The 24,398-nt window shown below is 41.4% G+C and overlaps 3 protein-coding genes across 6 annotated transcripts in view; 2 read left to right on the plus strand and 1 right to left on the minus strand.

Moving 5' to 3' along the window:
- The window catches only part of LOC123601315 (olfactory receptor 481), a 51,408-nt gene that overhangs the window by 12,863 nt on the left and 14,147 nt on the right, over positions 1 to 24,398 (plus strand). For 2 of the 4 annotated variants that reach the window (XM_045484379.1, XM_045484382.1), the window contains 5 exons: positions 11,914 to 12,125; positions 14,964 to 15,066; positions 16,037 to 16,186; positions 16,931 to 17,094; positions 17,270 to 17,420. The gene's annotated coding sequence lies outside the window, so the exon portion shown is untranslated. Of the gene's footprint in view, positions 1 to 11,913; positions 12,126 to 14,963; positions 15,067 to 16,019; positions 16,187 to 16,930; positions 17,095 to 17,269; positions 17,421 to 24,398 lie in introns of all 4 variants that reach the window. The other 2 variants (XM_045484381.1, XM_045484380.1) reach the window with 2 other exon arrangements.
- On the minus strand, positions 950 to 18,710 carry OVCH2 (ovochymase 2). Its single transcript, XM_045484386.1, is given in 15 exon segments — positions 950 to 2,989; positions 3,423 to 3,452; positions 3,455 to 3,497; positions 5,804 to 5,934; positions 6,312 to 6,452; positions 7,203 to 7,327; positions 7,441 to 7,531; positions 9,628 to 9,651; positions 10,747 to 10,936; positions 11,565 to 11,716; positions 11,959 to 12,054; positions 12,425 to 12,597; positions 14,552 to 14,643; positions 16,290 to 16,399; positions 18,476 to 18,710. Coding segments are annotated over 15 exon segments (1,677 nt in total). The 5' UTR covers positions 18,564 to 18,710; the 3' UTR covers positions 950 to 2,798.
- On the plus strand, positions 19,856 to 23,086 carry LOC123600464 (olfactory receptor 481-like). Its single transcript, XM_045482514.1, is given in 3 exon segments — positions 19,856 to 19,880; positions 22,381 to 22,524; positions 22,527 to 23,086. Coding segments are annotated over 3 exon segments (729 nt in total).

Consider the following 24,398-nt stretch of genomic DNA (forward strand, 5'->3'; position numbering starts at 1 on the left):
AGGATTTTCTACCTAAGGTATCTATGCATCATGAGGTCCAAGAAAACAGAACGAAAAGACTCAGATTACTTCTACTTCTCATTAAAAGGAATACATTGTCTCCACACTCTATATTATGTTCTGTGTCAGACAGATTATAAAACTAAAAAAATAAATAAAAATAAGGTGCTTGCATTTTCTCTTGACAAACTATCAAATTGGCAAACCATAAAAGCTGCCCTACTCCCTCCTCTGCCTGCTCCGCTCACCTGGTTTTCCACATGGACCAGGATGTGGCACATGTGTGTCATTGGGTGCCACAGAGCAAACAAGGACAAGAGAAAGTCCAGCACTTCTCAATGCTCATTGGCATTAAAACGTAGTGGTGGACTCACTTTTTTTTAGTGCACAGATCTCGTGAGTCAGACCCCAGTTTGACACACTGTTTACCCATTTCCACGAAATGAATCTATTTAGATGGGAAGTTTGTTTCTTGTGGCTAGGAAGATTTCAGTGTTGCTTTGAGCAAAATGGACAATGACTGCATCCCACATAGCTCTGTGTGATGGCTTTTTTGATGTGTGGACTTTGCTAAGCCACAGCCTCCAGTTATTCAATGAAACAATAATCTAGGTGTTGCTGTAAAGGTATTTTGCAGATGTAATAAAAGTCCCCAGTCAGTGAACTTGAGGTAAAGAAGATCATCCTGGATAATCTGGGTGGGCCTGACCTAATTAGTTGCAAAGGCCTTAAGAACAGAGCTGAGGCTTCCCCGAAAAAGAGAAGAAATTTTGCCTTTGGAGAATACCTTCAGCCCATGCCTGTGGAATTCCAGTGTCCTGTGAACTTCTCTTTTCTTTTTCAAATGTTTATTTATTTTGAGAGGCGGGAAGGGGAGAGAGAATCCCAGGTAGGCCCCGCCCAATGCAGTGCCGGAAGAAAGGCTCCATCCCACGGAAAGGGTAAGATCATGACCTGAGCCTAAGTCAGGAGTCGGACGCTTAACTGACTGAGCCACCCAGGTGCCCCCTGTGATTTTCTCTTTCTGACTGCCTGCCAGATAGGTTTAATTGCTTGGTCATCCCCTGCAACCATGTTAGCCAATTCCTGGTGTATTAGCTTGCTTGGCCTGCTGTAACAAAATATCATAAACGGGCTGGCTTAGAAGAACAGAAATTTATTGTGTCATAGTTCTGGAGGCTACAAGCCCGAGATCAAGGTGTTAGTGTGGTTGGATCCTTCTGTGGGTGGTGATGGTGCTTCTCCCACAGCCTGCGGTGGTTTGCTAGTGATCACCCGTGTTGCTTGGCTTGTAGATGGTGCATCACCCCACTCTCCACCTTCATGTCCAGGTGACGTTCTCCCTGTGCAGGTGTCTCTCTCCACGTCCAAATTTCTCCTTTTATAAGGACAGCAGTCATATTGGGTTAAGGCCCACACTAATGACCTCACTTTAACATGATTACCTCAGTAAAGACTTTAGCACTAAATAAGGTCACATTCTGGGGTACTGGAGGTTGGGACTGCAACATATCTTTTTGAGATTCTCTGGTTGAACCCTGGCTGATACACTCTGTGGGTATCTCTTGGTCACATTCCCCACAACATCTTACCAGAAGCATTGTGATCTTCAGGTAGTACGTTCCATGTCTCCAAAAACAATGACTTGTCCTCTGATCTGGAGATGTTTAAATCTGAGTGTAAGCATATACAACTTCTCAGATCACACACACAGGGCCAGTGTTTGGAACTTACCAGAAAATTACTACTGTTAGAATTCTGGAGCATCTCAGTCGGCTGGACCATGGGTGTTTTAATTGAAAAGTGGAGTATTTTAATTATAACCTGGGTTTGCCATAAAGAACTGCTTGTCTAACAAGAATGAACAACTTGAGAAGCCAACAGATGGCTTTGTAGGATTTGGGCAGAATGCTCATGGGTGTGAGGACTTGGAGGGGAGTTGTGTTGCTCGTGTATCTAGGGGCTGAGAGCTGGTGAAGACATTTCACATTTCCGAGCCTCTGTTATGTGTTACACACTTGCTCATGGCCAAGGGTGATCTGATTTAATTCTACTTTCTTACTAGGCATGTATTATTCTTCCATGGTGAGGCTGGAGTAAATGAGTCTCAGATGACTCTTAGATCACACATATAGTAAGGACAGGCCATGATTCAGGCATAGAGTTGATCCTCATTCTTCATGGATTCCACATTTGCAAAGTCACCTACACCCTAACATTTATTTGTAACTCAGAACGAATGGTGCTTTCATGATCATTCAAGGACACTTGCAGAACAGTGACCAATTTGAGTCACCTGATGCACGTATTCCTAGCTGAGGTCTAATGAGGCGGCACTCTGCCTTCTTGTTTTAGCTCTTATACTATAAACAAGTGTCCTTTCCATGGTCCCTTGAATGCCATGGGTTTTTTGCATTTTTGTGCCTTTTGTTGGTGATTTTGCTGTTTGAAATGGCTCTAGACATTGTGCTGCAGTGCCATCTAGTGTTTGTAAGGGCAAGGAGGCTGTGATGTGCCTTATGGAGAAAATATATGTGATAGATGAGCTTTGCTGAGGCACAGGCTATAGGCACAGGCACAGGCTCACTGGCTGTGAGCTCAGTGTTAATGAACCAACAATATGTAAGGTGACTTTAAACAGAAACACCCATAAAACCAGAGGCTCCCAGGAACCTAACTCCTCGGAGCAGAGGTTCAGTAATCACTAATTTGGTGTTCAGGGTGACTTTATAGGACAGAGATGCTGCAAATGCTGAGGACCAACTGCATCCATGTTGGGCTGTAAAGGCTTCCCATTCTTACTGCATTACGAGGATGGGAATTGAGACCCAAGATGTTGATGCCTCTGTCTTCTTACCTGTTCCAGGGATGAAAGAGACTTTAGCTTGAAAGCCTCTGTAGGTCACATTTTTATCTGACTGGAAGCTGATGAGCATTACACCAGAGGAGCTCAGCACAGGGGCAGGAGCAACGAAACCACAAAACCTTGCTGGTTAAAGCCCAGCCCAGGCAAGACGCGGTCAAGGACCCAGCAAATAGGCATGGCATTGGATAGGGAAAAAAAAAATTAACCTTTAGGCAATTGTTGAGAAATAAACTTTTTTGTGGTGTCACAGTTCATTTTCAGAATAGAAAGACTCCCACTGAGAATGCCCCTTAGAGAACTAGTTTGAGTCAATGGGCTTATTTCAGTGGCACTTTCCCCTTCTGACCCTTAGATCACTGGGGGCCTTCCACACCTTCTGTCCAAATAGCTCTTTGGTTCTCCCTCTGGCCCTTCCTGCCCCTGACCTGGGAGAAGGGGTGGTGGTAGTGACCACTTAGGGAGGAGGGAAGGAGGGGGTGTAGGGAATGAAGGAAGCTTGAACCAGACCCTTTTTACTCCCAAGAACAATTCCCCCCAAAGGACTGGGTCCAAAGGCAAACCACATCCCTGTGCACCGCCACATAGAAGAACAATCTCCATTCTCTTCTATTTCCAGACTCTGAAAGGAAAGCTGACAAGACTCCACATTACAGCCACAGCAAATCAAATGAACCATTGACCTGATTTTGAGTAAGCAGAGAAATGTGGCGTGCTCAGCTTGCTCTGGGGTGTGACCATAAGAGGAAAGTGAATGGGGCATTCATGAGTAGGTTAAATTACTTAGGAGAAGATGCTATACCACAGACTTCTAAACTCTAGATGCATCTAAGCTACCAAACAGGGACCAAATGTAAAGGTGTAAATATTTGAGCTCCCTGGTGCCCTCCTAGGAAGACCAAAGAAACAGCAAAGAACAATCTGAGCAATTTGAGAGTACCGGCCTTCAATTGACTTTGAAGAGCGGAGCAGTGAGACATAGGGCTGATGAGGTGGGAATTTATATTTTAAACACACAGATGATGGGGATTAAATGGAGCCTGAACACTCAGCAAAAGACACAGGGCTGCATGGATGGGACAAAGCGGAGGTAAGTGATCACTAATGGTGAATGTAGGCACAGGGAAAAGGAGAGTTATCAGAAGTGGGATCCATTCAAACATTTCTACATCCTTACTACAATACTTTCCAGTAGTAAACCCTTTTCTCTCCGAGTCAAATGATATGCACATAGTTCTGACTTGTAATCCTAATCTCCAAATTCCTATCTTGAATGGGTCCTGCACACTGGTGCTGTCACTGACTACAGGGTGTGAAATCATCATTTCACTGATGCACGGCACTCAGTACGCATTTATTGAATAGGTGTGTTTTTGAATCACTTCTAGCTCTGGCACGTTCAGATTTTCAACTAAATTTTGTCTTCCTCCTTCCAGAAATCCGCTCATACTTAAACTTTTACCCTCCATTACTCATAACCAATCTTCCCTTAGTGCTGCTTCCTCCTGAAATTTCTCTTTTGAATGTTTGGGTTCCAGAAGCTTTTAGAAAGAGAAATTCTCTACTTATTTTCTCTGTGTTTTCTTCTCCCGTCATGTGTAAAACCTGCGTGATCTTTTTTCTTTTCCGAACATCAGACTTGCTATTTCAGGTGCCCCCCCCCACTCCCACCTGCTCTCTATTGTTCATTTGTCAATCCAATTATTTTACCTTTTTGCTGGGAGATGAGCTGAGGGCTGGATGGCTGAAATTCTCAGTCCTCCTTTTCAAACCCTAACTTTGTGGTAAATCCAAACTCGGCCACAGCTTTTTGTTTGTTTGCTTGCTTTGTGTTTTAAATTAAAGGCTCTGTTCTCTGGACTGTTCTAACTCCACACTTCCTCCTGACTCTCAGACTTCTTTTTGCCTCTTAAATATATGAGAACCTGGGGCGCCTGGGTGACTCAGTCAGTTAAGCGTCTGACTTTGGCTGCAGTAATGATCTTGCGGTTCGTGAGTTTGAGCCCTGTGTCAGGCTCTGTGCTGAGAGCTTGGAGCCTGGAGTCTGCTTTGTATCCTGTGTCTCCCTCTTTCTCTGCCCCTTCCCCACTCAAACTCTGTCTCTCTGTCGCTCTCTCTCTCAAAAAAAAAAAATATATATGTATATATATATATATATATATAGGAACCTGGAGGTCTTATCCATCCTTACTCCTCCCCCTTTGTTTTCTAGTCTCCTTTCTCTCCTTCATATCCTCTCTCGCTTTCAATTATTATTTTAAGAGAAGGACTTCTAAATAAATGCCTCTTTCCAACCTCATTCTGGCTGCAGTCTTACCTTCAACTCTCTGGTGGCATCTCTCCGCAGATGGCCTACTAGTGTTTAACGAACCACAAAAGCTACGAATCAAATGCTGAATAAACTCCGTATCCTGATATTCAAAAACCTCTGTACTTTTAACTCAGCTCCTCTTCCACTACCCTTCCCAATACAGCTCTGACTCGAGGCCAGCCAGTCCCTCAGCCTGTTCTACGCTAGCTCCTCTGTGCTTGCTCTGTTCCCTCTGCATGGAAGGCTTGATGTTTGAGGTCTTATTGGCATTGACTTTTGTTAGCCATTACTTACAAAGTGTTTTGTTAGCAGTTTAGTTAATAAGGAAGAAATGCTTGTTTCTAGAAGGGACCAGGTACTGATTAAACCAGTTACCAGATCCAGATGGAGACAGCCCTTCAACAGAGTAAAGTGCACAGCTGCCATCTAGTGGTGTATGTAGGTAGTTACAGGGAAAATAGGCTAGTCTGTTACTCAACACGTATATATCAAAGAACTTTGTATGCTGGGTACCAGGGAATAGATCTGATTAAAACAAAACAAAACACAAAACCTCTGCCCTCATGGTGTTTATGTTAGGTCTTCTGTGGAGATACCAGAGCAAAGTTGAGGGTAACCAAGGTCAGTACCTTTATTAGGTAGTGTTTGGGGGCTTGAAAAACCCAGTCACAGTTGGCCATGTTGCTATAGTATTCAGGATAGTGAAGACTCTGTATGAGGCCTTCTTCAAAAAGGACAGTAAGGGAACTGCAACCTGAATCTGAAACACAAGGGAAAACGTCCTAACAATGGCATCGCTCAAGCCAAGAGGAATCAATCCTCTGTGTGCTTCCACCTGTCTCCCACAAATGGCTCATCAGCTGACTCCTCAGGCAGAGCTAATAAGAAGGAAGACGTCTGTGCGCTGATTCTCCAGAACTCGTTCAGCCCTCTCAGCTCACTTGGGTATGTGATCAGCACGAGTCAGCAGGACGGGAGAAGGAGCACCTTCATGGCCTCTCACCTGCCTTGTGGCCCCCTCCGTGATGGAACCAAACAGACCCTGTTGGGGAGCTCCCTGCCCCTCACTTCATCCCTGCGGGGCCTCAACTTCTCTAAAAGGCCTGGGTAGTATGTGATATAAGCAAACGGTTTTACCAGGAAGGTAGTTTGGTTTTAGAGCTTTATAGGTGAGATTAAACCCAGCTGCATGATCTGTGGCATCAGAGACGAAATTCAGCCGTACAGAGTTGGAGCCAATAAGAACTGATGAAGGGAGGCTTTCTCCACAGAACTTCCCTGGAATGTAAGAATCAAGAGTCTTTGTTCAGAGTCTAGAAAACAGCATCCATTAAGAGACTTCAGGAGAACTGGCCTTGAACTGGATTTGTCAAGACAGTATAGGGTTATCTAAACCAGGGTTTCTCAACCTCGGTACTGCTGATATTTTTTAACTGGAACATTCTTCGTGTTCAGGTTGTCCTGTGCATTTATCAGATGTTTTGTGGCATCTCTGGCCATACTCATCAGATGCCAGTAATACTGTCTCTAGTCATGACAACGAAAAATGCTTGAGACATTGCCAAATATCTCCTGGGGGCAAAATCTCCTATTAAGAACCACAGAAATGCTCCCCTGTTTCTGTTTCTTGCCTAAATAACCTTTGTTTCCTGCTCATGGTTATCCATCGGTATTTTCCTTATTAGCTGGGTGATGCAGGAAAGGTCATTTTCATGCCTACGAAAGCAGCATTCTGCCTGAGAGGTCCTGCAGTATGTCTATATTTTACCCCTGATGGGCCCCAGACCCGGCAAATAAATCTAGGAAGTCTGGTTCCATGGGAAGCAGATGGAGCCAATGAAGTGTTCTGTGGCCTTGCAACCATCACACAGGCTCACATCAGTTCCTTTCCACTGTCAATTCTGAGTCTGAAACTTGCAGACAGAAAGTGTGGTATTTACAGATGCCTCAGTGCCAGACAGCCTGCAGCCCGGCCCCATTAAGTCCTCGCAGCACAACATCCATTTGACAATGTCAGCATCCACTCACCAAGAAGTCTGTCTTCTAAGGAATATATCGAGAGGTAAGTGTGGTGACAAGACTCTGCATCCAAGTGGGAAACATTGAGCAGCACATGCATCTTCTCTGGTGCCAGCAGGATCCAGACACACAGCCTGCAGGCAGATACATTAAGAGGGAGTTATTTCGAGACAGAAAGTGTCCAGTTAGTGGGCACGGCCAGACTGGAGGTGGGGGCTGGGGGAAGAGTGGCAGGGAGGCTACTCACTGCTTGCTCTCATAATACAGGTAGGGGCTTTCTGGGTAGTGCAGCTCTCCCTGAGACTCACGGAGCACATGATCCTGCTCACTGCATGAGGCTGGGAAAGAGAGCCACGAGAATCAGGGTAACAGTGGTGACTGGCCACAATAGTCCTCTCCTTCTAGAACCTGTACAGAAGTGCCTGGTTCTTCATTATGCATGGTTCCTCTCTTGTCAAATATTTCTCTTGCTTCTGTGATGCCTTACTCTTTTTTGTTCTTTTTAGATCCTGCTTAACCTTGAGATTCAATGATTCCTTCTCCTTCACTCCATCATAACTTGCTTCTATAAATACATGTATTTCCTGGTTCTATCCTTAGCTTTCTTTTTTTTTTTTTCCAAAAATTTTTAATGTTTATTTAATTTGGAGAGGAGAGAGAGAGACAAAGTGCAAGTGGGGGAGGAGCAGAGAGAGAGAGGGAGACACAGAATCCGAAGCAGGCTGCAGGTTCTGAGCCATCAGCACAGAGCCCGATGTGGGGCTCAAACTCACAAACTGTGAAATCATGACCTGAGCCGAAGTCGGACACTTAACCGACTGAGCCACCCAGGCGCCCCTCTATCCTTAGCTTTCATCTCTTTTTACATGAGCCCTCTGACTAGTCTCATCCATACTCTGAGTTTCAACTGTTATTCTACACTTCTGAACTTCAGACCTCGTTTTTCAACCATCTCCTAGATATCCCCTTAACATGCTACAGATGTTCTGCAAAAAACTGCTTCCACTTCTGATTCGATTACTTTTAGGTGCCCTTTGCTTCGTTTCTCAGGCTCAGAACTTTGGTACCATCCTTGGTTCCTCCCTGTCTCCCACCCCCCCCCCCCCATCTAAGTGACTGCCAGGTGCCAATTCTTCTTGTTTCCATTCCCATCCTTTCATTCCCCGGCCATTGCCCTAAGCCTCTAGAACTAATGTGTAATCTCATAAGTCCACCTTGAATGATTTCCCCTCCATCCTATCCCCTATGCGCTGTTCTCATACCGCCAGAGTACTGCTCTAATCTATCTATTTAATTAATCAACTTCCTATTACTCAGTAAATCCAAACTTTTTTTTGACAGGCATCCAAAATTTCTACAAATTGGTCTCCATTTGTTTTCTAATCTCCCTCACTTCAGTTGCTCTGACTGACATACTGGTCTCTCACCCCAACATTTTCCTATCTCCATCTTTTAGCATCCATCTTTCGACAAAGAGGATTCCTTGAGCTGCAGTATTTTTCTTTATCTGTATCCCATTTCCACCTGACAACATTCTACTGGTTCTTTGTGGTTTTGTTTTTTCTTTGTTTGTTGTGATTCAGCTTAAAATGCATCTGTGTTCCAAAGCCTCCTCTGGCTTTTTCCCCCCAGCCACTTACTCCTGCAGCTCTCAAGATACTCTTTTTCCTGAAACTATCTTTGTATTTAGTTCCACAGACTCACAGACACACTGAATATTTGAGCCAAAGGTGCCTTAGAGACTATCTGATCCAGACATTTTTTTTTAACCGTTTATTTATTCTTGAGAGAAAGAGCGTGCGCGCAAAGTGGAGGAGGGGCAAAGAGAGAGGGAGACACGAAATCCGAAGCAGGCTCTAGGCTTTGAGCTGTCAGCACAGAGCCTGATGCGGAGCTAGAACTCACAAACTGCAAAATATGACCTGAGCTGAAGTCGGACACTTAACCGACTGTGTCACCCAAGCGCTCCCAGATTCTTTTCTTTATGGACAAGGAAACTGAGGTCCAGAGGTAGGAAGGGGCTTTCCCAAAGTCACAGAGCAGCTTCATTGAAGACTTGGCAATGTGGGGGAGAGTCCCCTGTACACACGAGGACACTTTCGGGGTAAGGCGTGTAGCTTAGTGACCATCAGCACCACCTCACCTCCCGCTCCCTCTCAAGTGTCTGATCTAAAGCTAGGATTCGGCAAGTGTTTGCTGAGTTGAGATGGAGGGCTTGAAGAAGTGAAATGGGAGAGAATCCAGAGCTCCTTCTGGGTGATGGGCTGCCCTGACTGGCAGGGAATGGCTGTGGGTGCCCCAAGTGTGGGTAGCTTTCTACCTAGTGAGCAGAGAGAGCTCTTCCTAAGACTTTCGATTACAAAAGGAACTTACATTCAGAAATACTAGATACTAATTCCTGCTCCCGGTGGAACAGGCTGTAAGAAATACCCACCTCTGGAGCTCTTCCTCCGCTTCCCTGGGAAAGAAAGTGAAGCGTGCTATTCACGGTTTGTGGTATCCTGAACAATATTTCAACAAGTTAGCATTTCCCTGGCTCAAAAGTGCAGGGATTTTTAAGTCACTATGCAACTAATGAAAATCTGATCTCTGGAAAGAACAGAAGGCGTAATTTGACAAAACAGGAACGTGGTCTCGGTGTTTGAATGAAATTTCACTCTCTTTATTAAGTGCACTAATCAGGCCATGATTAGCTGGGAGGTTACACAGAGGAAGAGGTTATCTGGTCTACTTCTCCCATTGTTGATGAGAAGGGATGCTGGAGATGAGAATAAGTGGCCCGCAACCAAAAAAGAGTTATTGGGGTAGCTACCACTTGAGCTGAGGGTTTGGATGCCTGCCGCTGTACACTTGGTAACAAACCCAAGTTCTTACCAAATGAATTTTAATTAACTCCTTTGGGACAGAACAGAAGCCCTATTGAAGCTGGAAGCTACTAGTTAGAAAACAATTACGTTGGATGTGGAGGCAGAACCGAAGTTTCAATTAACTCTCTGATCAGTCTAGTAGAAGATGTTTATAGACCCTGATCTTTTCAGACGTATGGTACCCAGATCTGTGCCTGGCCTTCTCAACCACAGCATCACTCACATTTTGGGTTGGATCATTCTTTGTCATGGGTCTGTTCTGTGCATTATAGGATGCTTAGCAACATCCATACCTCCTTCCCACTAGGTGGGTGGCACCCCCACATTGTGACAACCACAAACCAATGCAGACATTGTCCTCTGGGGAGCAAAATTTCTCTATAGCTTGATAAATCTTGCTAGCACAGTTGAGAAGTAAATGGTGAAAATACATCTCTAACTGATTGTTTCAACTAAAGGCAATTTGACAAAGTCTAGGATGAATGGATTCACGTTTCTTTATATATTTGTATGCTACACTGCACACCATATTTTACTCTTGTTTTAAATTTCATAAATGTCACAATTCTTATGTACTACACTAAAAACAGAAGCAAGCCTGTCTGCTCAGTGGTCCTGTCTTGCCTAGACTCTGCTGACGCTCTCTCTGGCCCTAGCTTCTTGACCTTATGTGCTGGGTTTATTACCAATTTGGATGTGTTTGTGGATCCAGGGAAGCACTTTTCTAAGATCTGTGAAGATCCCAGGGGATCCTTGGTTATCTTCCTGCATGTTGTTTCTCCAGCCTCGGCCACAGCCCAAACCCCAAGAAGTCACACCAGCCAGAGTCCAAGCCCCCTTCTTATTCCGGCACATGAGGGAACCTCCTGAATCTCCCTGCAGGGGGAAAAGCCTCCATTACCATCATTATCAGTGTCTGTGCTCACTCTTTCCCCCCAAGAATATGCTAAAGGAGGATCAATGATATTTCTTCACTTCTAATAACTTGGACTCGGTGGCCAGGAGAACAGCCAAGCACAATTCACATTAAATCTTCAAATATCATTAGGGCCTATCAATTCCACCTCTTTCTTCCCCATCCTTCCCCTTCCACCCTTTCTTCCATCTCCTATCTCATCCTGCAGACTCAGAGAAGTCTTGCCCAGTAGTGAAACTGATCCCAGATCTTGGTCAGCGGGAGGAATGGAAGGAAAGTGATTATCCACTAGATGGAAACTTCTAAGTAGGAAAACCCCAGCCATCCTTCAGCTGTAGAGAACCCTAAGCTCACTGATGGCACTATCTCTGTTAGTTGGTCTTTTGGAAAAAGGAGAAGACCTCCTCTGAATTCACACTCTCCAGTAAAAACAGATTGTAAAAACTGTCACTTTATTTCAACCTGACCTCCCTTGCCACCCCTGACAAGAATCCAGTTTTGCCTGTAGCCTTCTTTCAGCCCCTCACCTGATGGCAAAGCTGAGGGAAGCCCAGCCAGGGACCTTTCAGCCTGACCACTCCCACCTACCTGACATGCATCTCTCCCTCCATCCGGAAAACCTGTGCAGAGAAAGGTCTGCCCACTGATGGGTTTCTTTAGGGTTAACAAAGCTGCCACACACTCTTCCTGGGTCAAAATGGGCAGGTTCACATCCTGCAATACCTGCGAGACAACGCCATCTAGAAAACACAGAGATGAGAGCCCCAGTGAAGCACTCTCGCACTTCCTCAATTGAAGATGCTACATTCAGGTTTGTGTCCTTTGGAAAGACCTGAATTTCTATGTTCAATGAATATTCTCTTTTGAAATGCTTACACCATTGTTGTTGTTTTTTAAAATAGATTAAAAACAACTGTATTTTCTAATTACCCACCAGGAAGTTCTGACATCTGATTAAGAGAAGTGGCATACAAGTTCTTACCTTCAGCTGAGCGGCCCCAGCCTGCAGTTGTACAAATAGATCCAGCCTCAAATTCTTCCTTTGGCTCTGGAAGACACATTGGGCCCACAAACTGGCCTGAAGAAAAGAGCAGGACAGGGTTTGTCTCATCCACGGAGGAGAGGACATCCTAAGCCACTCACCATTTGGTATGTAGGTGGTTCCCCAAAGACCTTGTGAGAGTTGTAATATCTATGCCTCGCACCTCCAGGGGCCACTTATCAGACAAAGAAAGACTCTCTCCTGAATCCACATAATCCTATATTTGAAGCCACAAGCAAAAAGAGCTTCACATAGGGGACCCTCCACCTCAAATTCCTGTCTCAAAGTGCATGACCCAGAACTGTTGGACATATGCTACATAACATACGCTGTAGGAAATGTGCTATGGAACAGAAGTTATAGAGCACATGGGATAGACAATTCAGAGTGAACCTCTAATGTTTACCAAAATGGAAGGCGCCATCCATCTTCAAAAGAGCAATATCATAGTCCATTGGCTTCTTGATGGAGAAGTAGGGGTGTATGATGATGGTTTCAATGGTGAGGGTTTGCTCCCCTGGCTCTATACGACTCAAGTCATACTCTCCAGCAGTAACATTCAAAGTTGATGCGATATTTCTATGAAGAAGAAGCGGTAAAATGGCTGACTTTCATTTAGCCTCTGAGTATACTCGTAATGGTTGACAATCTGGCCTCTTTCAAATCACATGGATGGATGATATGAGTGTGAGGATACTGAACAGAGAAAGCGAGAATGATTCCATCACTACTAGTAAAAATGCAAAAGTTCCCGATTTAAGTGGGGAACTAGTAAAGAGTGGCCTCAAATGGAGCCAATAATATGACAAATTGAATACTTTGCAATGTTATTCATTAAATGTCTAAAAATGCATTTATATTGTAACTCAGAGGTCTGAAGCCATAGTGGACTTTATTCAGCTACCCTAACTGGCTGGCCTGGCTTCAATAGCAGTGAGATTGTTTGAGAATTACTTGTGATTCCCCTAAGTATGCTGCTTTAATATCAGAGATCTAATGCTCAGTGTACATTGTGAAAGACGTAATAACACCAAAACTCTGGTATCTCAGCGAGTATACACAGTTAAGGCTTTGGGACTGATGAACACAATGGGAAGTGAGGATCTTCTCCTTACATTCTTTATGTTTGTAATTTAGAGACATGGTGTGAGATGGGAAAGACCACTCTATTGCCATTCTTTCTGTAGCAAAGTTATCTAAAAAGAACTCGGTAGAATGCATTGAGTTGTATTAAGAACTTTGGGCTTACAGTCTTTGGGCACCCTTTATTCCCAGAAGTGATTTTTTTTTTATATAGAACTGAAAAGGTTGTAATTTTCTCCTGGTATACTCCCTCCAGCTCTTGGCTATATTGGGTACCTAACCTAATACACAGCATCTCTTTAGCCTAACCACCTGCCACACTACAGTGAAATTATCAATTAACTTTTCTTTAGACTATCAACTCTCTGTGGGCAGGAATTACATCTTACTTACCTTTGTATCTTGGTACCCACCAAAGTGTCTAATGCCAAGTGAATATCCAGGGGATGTTTGCTGACTTAAAATGAAAGAGGACAAATATGGGACTTGATTGCAGCCTAGTGACTATCCAGAGTACTAATAACAATAGAACATTTAGAGCACACAGAAAAGTGGATGAAAGATGGAAGTTGTTAGACTGAAGCTCAGAGAGGCATGACCAGTAGAAAAGCGGACATGAGAGACTTCTTTACATTTTACTGGCCTCCCTTTGGTTTCCTCTATCAATTTTGTCTTAATCTTTAAATGCTGTAAGTTGATTTCAAAGGAAAAAAAAATAGAACAAAAATGACCTTTGCATTTGAGGGAGAACTGTTTTTACACTTTTGGAAAAGGAAGAAGAGAATTTGGATCAAGAAGTGAGTTACTGAAATATAAAGTTGCGTTCCAACAGCTGCAGTGAGCCCATGACTAAACATGGACAATGCTGGTCAGGGCCAGGGGCTACCAGGGCATGGCTTTCTATTACTAATGTTTAATGTCAGCTCCTTTACAAGGACAGAAATCACAAATAAATCTTCCAAAAATGGGATCAGTATGATCAGACATGTGTTATAAAAGCAAAATACTGGTAGGAGCAATATTTTCCAGAATACACATTTTGTATATAGACTTTATTGTATGAAACAAAGTCATAATTAGAAGCACTGGGTTCTTTTACCAATTTTTTAGGATGCATAATGAACCAGATTTTTTTTTTCACTGAAATGTAGGAAAGGCTTTTCACAAATGTATCTTTATGATCCTTTGTTTTCACTTGGATGTTATTCTTTAATTACTTCCAGTCATGTTTGAGTAAATAAAATTTTCTACTCCTGCAAAGAAAGTATGTTTTCTATCAAGTTAAGTACCCTCTGACAGTGTCACTTAGCCTTTTTGTGTCATGCATTTAGGATGTTCCCATGCTAATGCATACATCACACATTTCCATGTTGTAATAGAGTTGTTGCTGCTGATTCCAAAAGAGAAGGTGGATAATCTGGCATTCATCCATGAACTAGGCCTTTCCTACCTGTTTGCAACGCAGTGAGCAGCCGTAATCACCCACTGTGCAGAGATGATGGTTCCACCACAGATGTGCTTCTGCCTTCGTTTCAGAGACACCTGGATTACAAAGAGCTTAAGTGGGAGCAAGTCAATGCCCTGTGACCCCTCCCACAAAACCTGGAGACTGAGCATATTCTGAAAAATAGGCCCAGATGTCTTATATACAAATATTAGAAGTTGTGGAGTGTGAAGGAGTAAAATCTGTCCCATTACAGCTCAGAAGGGTAGTGTTGGAACCAGAATACTTCCAACCCTGGTCTACAGAAGAGGTAGTTAATTGAGATGGTTGGCTGTAAGAGTTTAGTAGAATTGGTAGTAAAATTGGTGGTATTTATTTATTTGTTTGTTTGTTTATTTTCATAATACTGTTGGCCCAGACTGTTACCCTAATAATATGAACAATGCCTGTGAATGAAGAGAAAGAAAGAAAAGTATAAGATATAGCAGAGTCCAGATGAAGAGGTTTGGGAGAAAAACAAGGTGAGGGCTAAGGTAATCTTTCGACACATGCTTCAATTCCTCCAAGCCTCTTAGACAATAGTGTGTATCTACAATTTCCTCATGCTTTTAACTATTTGCTTTTAACTACCACTGCTTCAAGCCTATTTTTTAATCTGCCTCTACAAATTACTTGCTATTACTTGGTTTATCTTGTTCATGATATTTGATTTGACTCTAAAATGGGTACAAGTATATGCTGTTAATTCCGTTGTCAAAATTAGAAAAAAATCAATTTATTAGAACTGTCTCTTTTTGACCAAAAATTATTCAATAAAGTATTCAAATGTTTAATACAGTGAAGAATAGTAAGTAAAAGGAAGTAAAACCACTGACTATGACTTGAATATGAACTTCTGAATTGATTAGTCAACCAATTGACCAGATAAGCAACTGATCAAATCGACTCTTCAACCAAGTAATTAATTCATCAGTTAATCAAATGACAATGACTCAGCCGTTTAGTCAACCTACTGAGCACAAATTCAATCAACCAATCATTACTAAATAGCCACTTACCAAAAATTGATGTGACTGACTTAAAGTAAAAGCAAGGGGCTATTGCTCACAAAATTAAGAGGCAAGAATACAACATGGCTCTCAGGGTAAAGAAAGCTGGGAGAATGTCAAAGACAATAAATGCGAACACTGTAGGCTATAGACAGAAGCACAAAGGCATTTCTATGGCATGGGAAGACCAGGAAATTAGATTGAGAGAGAATTCTTAGGATATCAGCTTCTAAGGACATCCCTAAGATGTCCTATGGTATAGGTACAAATCTCCAAACAGAAATTAGACCTATGGATATGACAGCTTTGGCTTTTCTGAGCATCTTTAACTATAACAATATAATATATTTATTGACTAAGAAAATTGTTTTTTTTAATTGTAAACTCACGAGGTTTTTGTTTTTTTTTTTTTTAGCTTATTGAAGTGCAATTTTTGTCTTAGGGGCTGAAAGTTTGGGATGGCATTTCCAATTTTTGGAGCAAGCCAATAGTGCATATGATTATTCTGAACACACATTTTCTGGAACTCGATGGATGGACATCTTGAGGGACTTGGATCCTGGCCCACACTCATGAGATATCTGGTTATGAGGTAGGCAGAATGGAGTTCACTGATGAGTAGCATGTGTTTCTGGGAGATCCAGTCCTGAGACAGCTCATAGTCTACCTGCCAGAGAATGTTCCCTGAGACTCACCTGCCAGGGGTAGGAACCCTTTTCCACTTGGCTTCCCCCAACAATGCGACTGAAAATGTTAAGGTAATTCCAAGGCTGTGCCTTCACCAAACTCTGCCCACAAGTGGGAGCTGGGAATGAGAGAAGACAAAAATTTAGTGGTTAGATAGTTCCTGGAAATGAGGGATACAGGAAACTTTACTGAGCAAGCAACTGTAGGACGTTGAGCATGTAGAAATGTTATAAAATGGCTTTATGTTAATTGTGAGATTTGCTTCAGCTTTTCTCACATAGAACGGGCACATTATGAAGACACCTATTTTTTTTAATATGAAGGTGAAGGGACTCAGAGGTAGATCTCCACTGGGTTAGCAGGACTATAGCCCCCTTGGTTTTGAGCAACCTGCCCTCTTAGAGGCTCCTTACAGCATTCTGTACTTCTATAGGATTTATCACAGGCCATTATGGTTAATTTTACATCATAAAACCCAGCTAGGCTGTGGTCTTCTCAAATATAGGAGCTTAACCTTAGAAATATCTAAATTCAAAATGTCTAGAACAGTTCATTACGCATAGAAGTTGCTCAGTTAAGTAGTGAAGTGGATGATGCCATATTCTGCCTTGGATTGTAATTGTGTGTACATCTTCTTTGCTCCACCCAGGAAACTGAGTGGAGACCATGGTCTATGCTGCCTGACACATTGTCAGATATTGGATTTAAATCTTTGTGCAAGTGGAAAGTGGCAGGTTGTTCGAGAAGAGTGGGGTGGAGAGAAGATGTCCTGATTCACACACCACAGTGGTGTTAGGCTAGAAGGGTTGCCAGGTAATGGCAAAAAGAACTCTTTCCTTTTTGTGGAGAAGACTTTATCCCTGAAAAGGTTTCATTTACTTATTTAACCTCAATGTGTTTTTTGACTCCTCAATTAGCAGATGAGATAGATTAAAGATGTTTAGGACTCCCTGGTAATTCGAGGATGGTAATTCTGTCCCTTCTGCAGGTCATTCTTTTCAGCATGTTTTCAAGGAGAGCCTAGAAAGCCCTGCCTGATAATCACCCTGCTTCTTTACCTGGCTGAACCCTCTAATCCTTATTCCTCAACTTGGGCAACACCTCAACTGAGAAGTCTTCCTTCGTTTCCTCAAGCTGTGGTAAGTATCTCTCCTGTATTGTGTAGTACACTTTCCTCCCCACTTTTATAGACTTTGCCATGCAGTATTGTGATAATGAGTTGTTTGTCTCTCTCATTGGACTATAAACTACATGAGGGAAAAAAACCTATGTTTTACTCATCTCTGTATTTCCAAGGTTTTGCACAATTCCTAGCATACAGTAGACACTTAGAAAAGTTGGATGGATGAACAAATGTTTTTTCTTGAGAGCATATCCTTGAGAGCATAGCTATTTGGATTAACATGGTAAAATATACAAAGTTTTTTCAAATAACTTCTCATTTAATCGCCATTCAATGCCTGTGAATCAAGCACTATCGCCCCTGCATTACAGATGAGAAAGTGAAGAATCAAAGAAAATCACAGCTAATTAACAGCAAAGTATGGCTGTAATACTGAGACTTTTTGGTTCTGAACCCAATGCAGGCATGACATTGAATCAAAAACTTATTTTCTAACTGTTTCAGTTGGATGGATCATAAGTAAATTAGACACGAAGTTGACTATTTCCTGAGCTCGCTGAAGCAAAGACAGAAAACAGGATGATTCTTGGGGCTGGCACGACTCTGACTATAGAGAAGCCTGCCAAGAACTACTCTCACCTTATGGTACTTGAAGGAAAAAAAGATCATTCATAATGCACCACAGTAAATGGACTTCATATTTCCCAATAGGAGAATTTTCCAAAAGATTTCCAGTGCTTCCCAATAGATGTACCAATAGATGCTGATTTCCAGAATTTGCTCCATGAAAAAAGATGGGATTGTGGGATATGTCCAAATAAGTGAATCATCCCAGTTTTCTCTCCAGATCAATGCATCTTGTTCAAATTGTATCCCGTGAATGTTTTATGCAGTTTCATATGCTGATTACAGGACAGAAGCTCAAAATAATTACATGAAAAACAATTAGATCTCCAAAATTTATATGCTTCTATTTTCCCAAAGGAATATTGAGTTGGGGTTGTGATGCCCATTGCCAGCAAAGGTTATTCCTTCAGACAAAGGCAGTGATAGTGTTTGTTTGGAACTTACCTTTGGGGAGAGAGAGAGTTGCAGATTTACCTTGTTCCACACAGAGCATTCCAAGTAGTAAAATCAGCCTATTCTTGCTCAGAGGCATTTTGAGCCTCGGAGTTTTTCCTTGAAAATTTAGAGAGACGAAAGAGCACCAAATAGAAAGCCTGTAAGACCAGCAATAAAGCAGCTTCAAAGAAAGTTATTTATTAACCAAGACTTGAGTCATTCAACCATGTCCATACAATGTTTTTAAATGTGGTTTCTTGCAAAGATCTTCGCAAGATGTGGGGAGTCGACCACAGAAGCATAGTCTTGATCCAGCAATATTACATGTCCCATTACACCCACATCAATATGTTGCTTCCCCCGGAGTTTATTGGCTAGCCAAGTGGTTGGTGTCTAAGGTTTCATATGCAAATATTACTTGCTCCTTAGTATATAGGTTACCACTTTCTACAAGAGGATTGAATATCAAAGTTGTCCTTATTTGCAAGGTTATACTACATGCTTGCAAACAACCCGTCAGAATATGCTAAAACATTTTTCTTTCTCTTATTTTCCAATTGTAAATGGGCGGTTATAGCTATGTGTTAGAGAAGGAGAGGGGAGGAGAGGAAAGATAATTTGATAGCACACTCAGGAACGAAGTCAAGCTACCAAACAGTCATTTGGAATACTGTCGATTGGGGCATTTGTGAATCTACATTTTCTCACCGTGTTTTACATTTGTAGAAGGCAAACACTAAATCGCTTTCACTTCTACACCTGGTAGATGATGTGGCACAGGAAAGTGGCTCTGATTATACACAAGTCTTCCTCTTCCTTGACTGAGTTCTTGGCACATCGTCAGTGTGTGAGAAACCCTTGTGGATCGGCCAGTGCCATGTGTGCCCACACGGGAATATGAGATTTTTTCTGTCAGCTTTTACAAATTAACTGCCCCAAAGAGGAAATGCCAAATCAGAAGGCTTTAACGTCCTTGTGACAAGTTTTGCCCTTGTACCACACAATTCTATAAAACTACATCACATGCAAATAATATAAATGCAAAATGAAGGACACTCAAACCCCCAACTGAGACATTTCCACAAATACGTTAATCCTGAAGCTGGAAAATTTTGGCTGTTGGTATGGGGATTGGTATCAACAATAAGAAGTAGTCAACCCATGTCTAAACTATAATCAAAATCTCAATCTTTTTTTTTTTTTTTTTTTGTACAAGTGATCTTTCAGGTCCTGTTATATTTTGTCAATCACTTTCCAGACCAAAATAATTTGACTAGGAATATGGCCTTCCTGACTTTAAATCATTATATTTTGTCTACTTATTGTGTGATACTAGTGTAAAAAATTGCAGGAAGACTTAGCCTGGGATGTGCCTGGGATGTGCCAGGGATGTGCCTGGGCGGACAGGCCTCAAGTAGGCATGGAGTCCCCATTAAACCATAGAGCGTTTGAGCTTTCAAACTAATGTCAGTTTCCAGTACCACAGAATAAAGAAATTGAAAATGAAAAATGAAATGAAAATGAAAATGAAAAAAGAAATCCAAAATGAAAAATGATGAGATTTCCCTTGCCACGTGAGAGTCGGGTATTTTTGTTGACTGCCACACAGAAATGTGATGGGATACTGCGTGTTCCTGCAGTTCAGAGGAAGACATTCCCTTTAAGCTCTTGTATCAACACATATCATAATTATCAGTGTTATCAACACAGTCTTTCCCAACATGAAGCTGGTCATTAAAAGTTTGGTAATCTAATCTCTTGAGAGTGTAAACTGTGACTCCTTGCTGTTAAAATCGTTAGGGAGATTGTATCAGGTTCTGGAACACTAAATTTCCATAAGGCCAGGTCCCCAAGCCTCCCAGAGTTCCAAGGATTATAATAACTGTACATTGTAGCTGCTTGCAGAAAGGGATATATTGAAGTGTTGTTGCTTGACATGGTAGTATAAAGTCAATTTTTCATCCACCAAACTGTTAAATCTTTTGGAGATAAAAATGTCTCTCTTGGGAATTATGGGGCAAAATCTGTACCAAATATGGGTTTGGGGTTCAAAATACTGTCTTTATACTGTCAATATACTGTCTTACACTGTCTTCCTCATCTGTAAACCTTCAATTTGAGAAAATGGCATCACAATTTATCCTGAACCAGTAATATAGAAGCAAGTGACAGAAATAAAGAGCAAAACTTATTTGGGAGGACATACTTTTAACCCAGGCCAGACAAGAGTAATGCAGACAAAACCCCACTAAAAAAAGATGTGTTCAAAATTTGAAATTATAAAAGAACAAACCCAGATGCAAACAGTAAAAAACAAGGTATGTTTGCAGACACATCAAAGAACAGATTTAGACCATCAGGTTGTAATAGAATGAGCTAGTAGACAGTATAACATATTGGTTAATTTTTTCAAAGGAATAAAAGAATAAGAAACCTCAGATGGGTTTTTGTTTTAGAAAAGACCACAACAATTTGAAAAAACAAACAAACAAAGAGATAGTCTAGAAATAAAAAAATATACCCAGAAAAAATAGGTTAGATGCTAGATTATACATAACTAAAGAGAGAATTAATGAACTGGAAGATAGATCTTAGGAATTACCCAGAATATCATATACTTATCTATGCAAAAAAAAAAGAAAAAATGAAAAAGTGCCATTTAGCATTATCTATTGGGATTTAAATTGGGCAAAGCTTTTGACCCAGTAATTTCACTTCTTAGAGCATACCCAAGAGGACTACTGGTATGTAGGTATTGGCAGGGTATAGCTAAATAAATACTGATCAAACACTTAGAATGCTATGAATCATTACAAAGATTGAAGGAGATTAGTGCATGCCCATGGGGAATTATCTAAAAAATATTTTTGAGTAAAAGAAAGCAATTTCAGAGCAATACAAACAGTAACATCACTCATGAAAAACCATATGGAAATCAGGAACAAGGAAGAGATTCTTGGTTATTCAAAGGGAGGACTGGGGTAGAGAAAAACATGGGGCAGGAAAAGGAAGAAGCATCTTCAATAACCGCATCTCTGTCTATTTAAGGAGTTCGAGATTTGGTGGGGAGATCTATATAATAAGTGGGAAATGCCAATGCTGCATTAAATCATGGGTCACTTTCACATGGAGCATTGTGGCTCTTCTGCAACTCCTCAGGAACTAACTGTGAGTCACAAGATAGTGTTTAAGAAAATAGTTCTAGGCTGCTTCTTAGAAATACCGCGGATGACCAAAGGATAGCCCACATTAATTGTGTTGGTCCAAATCAAGTTTCAAAACAAATTTGATGTTTTCCATTGTTATATACAAATAATGAGAAGACTAAACGAAGCCCCTGAGACCTTTATGAACCTCAGACAGCATAATGGTGTAGGCATACATAAACGCACCTAATTTTCTCAGTCTCGTTGGATTTTCTCCCATTGGATTCTCAGTGGGATGTTGACAAACCTGTGCTTCTCTGACCTGAGGTAAAAGTTTTATATTCTAAGTGGTCCTAAATCCTGCGTAAATAAACCCTGTCATATAGAGATGACTCCTAGAGTTTGTCTCTGTCATAATATTTGACCAGCAGGTAACAGTCATTCTTTGTTATTGATTTATTAACGTCTGTGCATTTGTAGCAGGAGCTACTAGTTGTTTATTTGAAATAGATTCTCAGTTATGAATTATTTGTTTACTGTTATCTATTGCTAAGTGTGTTAACATACAGCATCTCACTTAACAGCAACCATGTGAGGCAAATATTATCTTAATTTTAAAAATAAGGATATTGAGTCTCAGAAGGATTATATAATTTTCAAGGTCACCGGCCAGGTGGCAGACCTTAAATTTATCACCTGCCAGGTGGCAGACCTTAAATTTATCCCCAGAGCTTTTGGCTCTGAAGTCTTCTTTTATTTTCATTGCAGCAATAGTACATCACGCTTTTCCATATCATACTGGCACCCACGTAGCTCAGCTTGGCTCTGATGTTGTCTTTGGACACACTTTGGACAACACTTTGGCTGAATGTTTCCTGCTGGCTGCCATGGCCTATGATCACTATGTGGCCATCCGCTCCCACTTCTCTACTCTACACACATGTCTTCCAGAGTCTGTATCGTCTTATTGGCTGCTTCCTATCTGGGGGTGTGTGTGAATGCTTCATCATTTACTGGCTGTTTATTGAGCTTGACTTTCTGTGGACCAAATAAAATCAACCATGTCTTCTGTGACCTCCCACCACTAGGGAGGCTTTCTTGTACCCATATTTATGTTGCTGAAGTATCTCCTGCCATCTTAGGTGGGTCAATCATTGTAATCACATTGTTTATCATAGCTGTTTCATATCTATACATCCTGCACTTGGTCCTGAATATGCACCCCACTGAGGGAAGACACAAGGCCTTCTCTTTTTGTACTTCTCACCTCAGTGCAGTCGCTTTGTTTTATGGCACAGTCACATTTGTTTATGTCATACCGAAGTCAAGCCACTCATCTGACGATATTAAAGTGGTGTCTGTGTTCTATACAGTGGTGGTCCCCATGCTGAACCCCTTGATCTACAGTCTGAGAAACAAAGAGGTGAAAGAGGCAATGAGAAAATTGATGGCTAGAAAAAATAGGTCATTTTGAAAGAAATTCATTGTGATTCCAGAAACTGAAAAACTATAGTTTCAGGAACATATGTAATAGATGTTTATGTTGTCCATTAGCCTTATCACTTTATGTGAAGAACTATCTTAAATACACAATGCCAGTATGTTAATTAGTACCAACTTTAATTTATAATTTTCTAGGTCACAAAATATATCATTTCATGAAATTCTGCTGGGTTCGATTTAATGTATACATTTCAGCATTAGGAGACCTAGAGAATATAGTTTTACTTTTTCTCTGCTTTGCTCATTGGTTAGAGTCCATGATTACAGAGTGTTTTATTTTTCTTCTGTTAGCTTATTACTTTTAAAATATCTTCTTGTAAGTTAATATCTTAGAAAGCATTGTGTACTCAATGGAAATGCAATTGATAGTAGTGTCAGTCCAGGTCACTTTCTCTGGAAGCCTTGGCCTGTCTTAGACAGGGTTATCATAACCTTTGAAATGGAGTCTTGAAAATTTTTATTTCCACCTAGAATAAGAGACCAAAAGAATTTATTCCATACTTTTGCCACCAAAGCAACTCAATCCAGGTAACACAGAAGAACTCTGAAGGCTGAGCCTTTGAGAGTTCCTTTGAAAATTCCCAGTAGATTTTTCATATTTTTCAAAAGTTTGTCTCCAAAGACTTGTCTTTGAACCTTTGCTAACAAGCTTTTGAATAGTAGGAAAAACTACTGGGGAGTATTGGTGGGAGGAGGCGAAGGTACAGTGGAACTTTCTTTCAGCAAGCCAATTGGTATAAAATTATGGATTAAGACACCCAGGCTGATGCAGGCAAGGACTATACCTGCCATCCTTCTCCCAAATATCTCCCGAAGTGTTCATTGCCACCACTTCCATCACGACTTTATTTTAGGTGTTTATGATTGAGCCTGGACAGTTTTCACCCTCCTGAATTACTTCCCTGCCTCCAGAACCTTTTGATTAATCATGTTGAAAGATTAAAATATGGTTTTCCAATTATTACAAAAGTGATGTGTGTTGTATGAATCCTAGAGTAAATGTGGATTCCAATTCTCCCCAATCCACTGTTCCCAGAATATAAATTGGTGAAAGAAGAACTCTCTACAAACAGTCAGGGATAAGAAGACAACTTGCAGAAGGAATAGCTTCAGGAAGTCCTGGTAACTCAGGTCTCCTGTGGATGATGTTATTTATCCACAGTTTTTTAGAAAGATAACACCAGAGAGTCTGAGGCTAGTCACCAGGTTTTACAATGAAGTAATCAGGTGGCGTTCCCCCTCATCGCTCTGGACCTCTTATGTTGAGCATTTTAAAAAAGCAT

The sequence above is a fragment of the Leopardus geoffroyi genome, chromosome D1 (genome assembly GCF_018350155.1).
Source record: "Leopardus geoffroyi isolate Oge1 chromosome D1, O.geoffroyi_Oge1_pat1.0, whole genome shotgun sequence".
NCBI lineage: Eukaryota > Metazoa > Chordata > Mammalia > Carnivora > Felidae > Leopardus > Leopardus geoffroyi.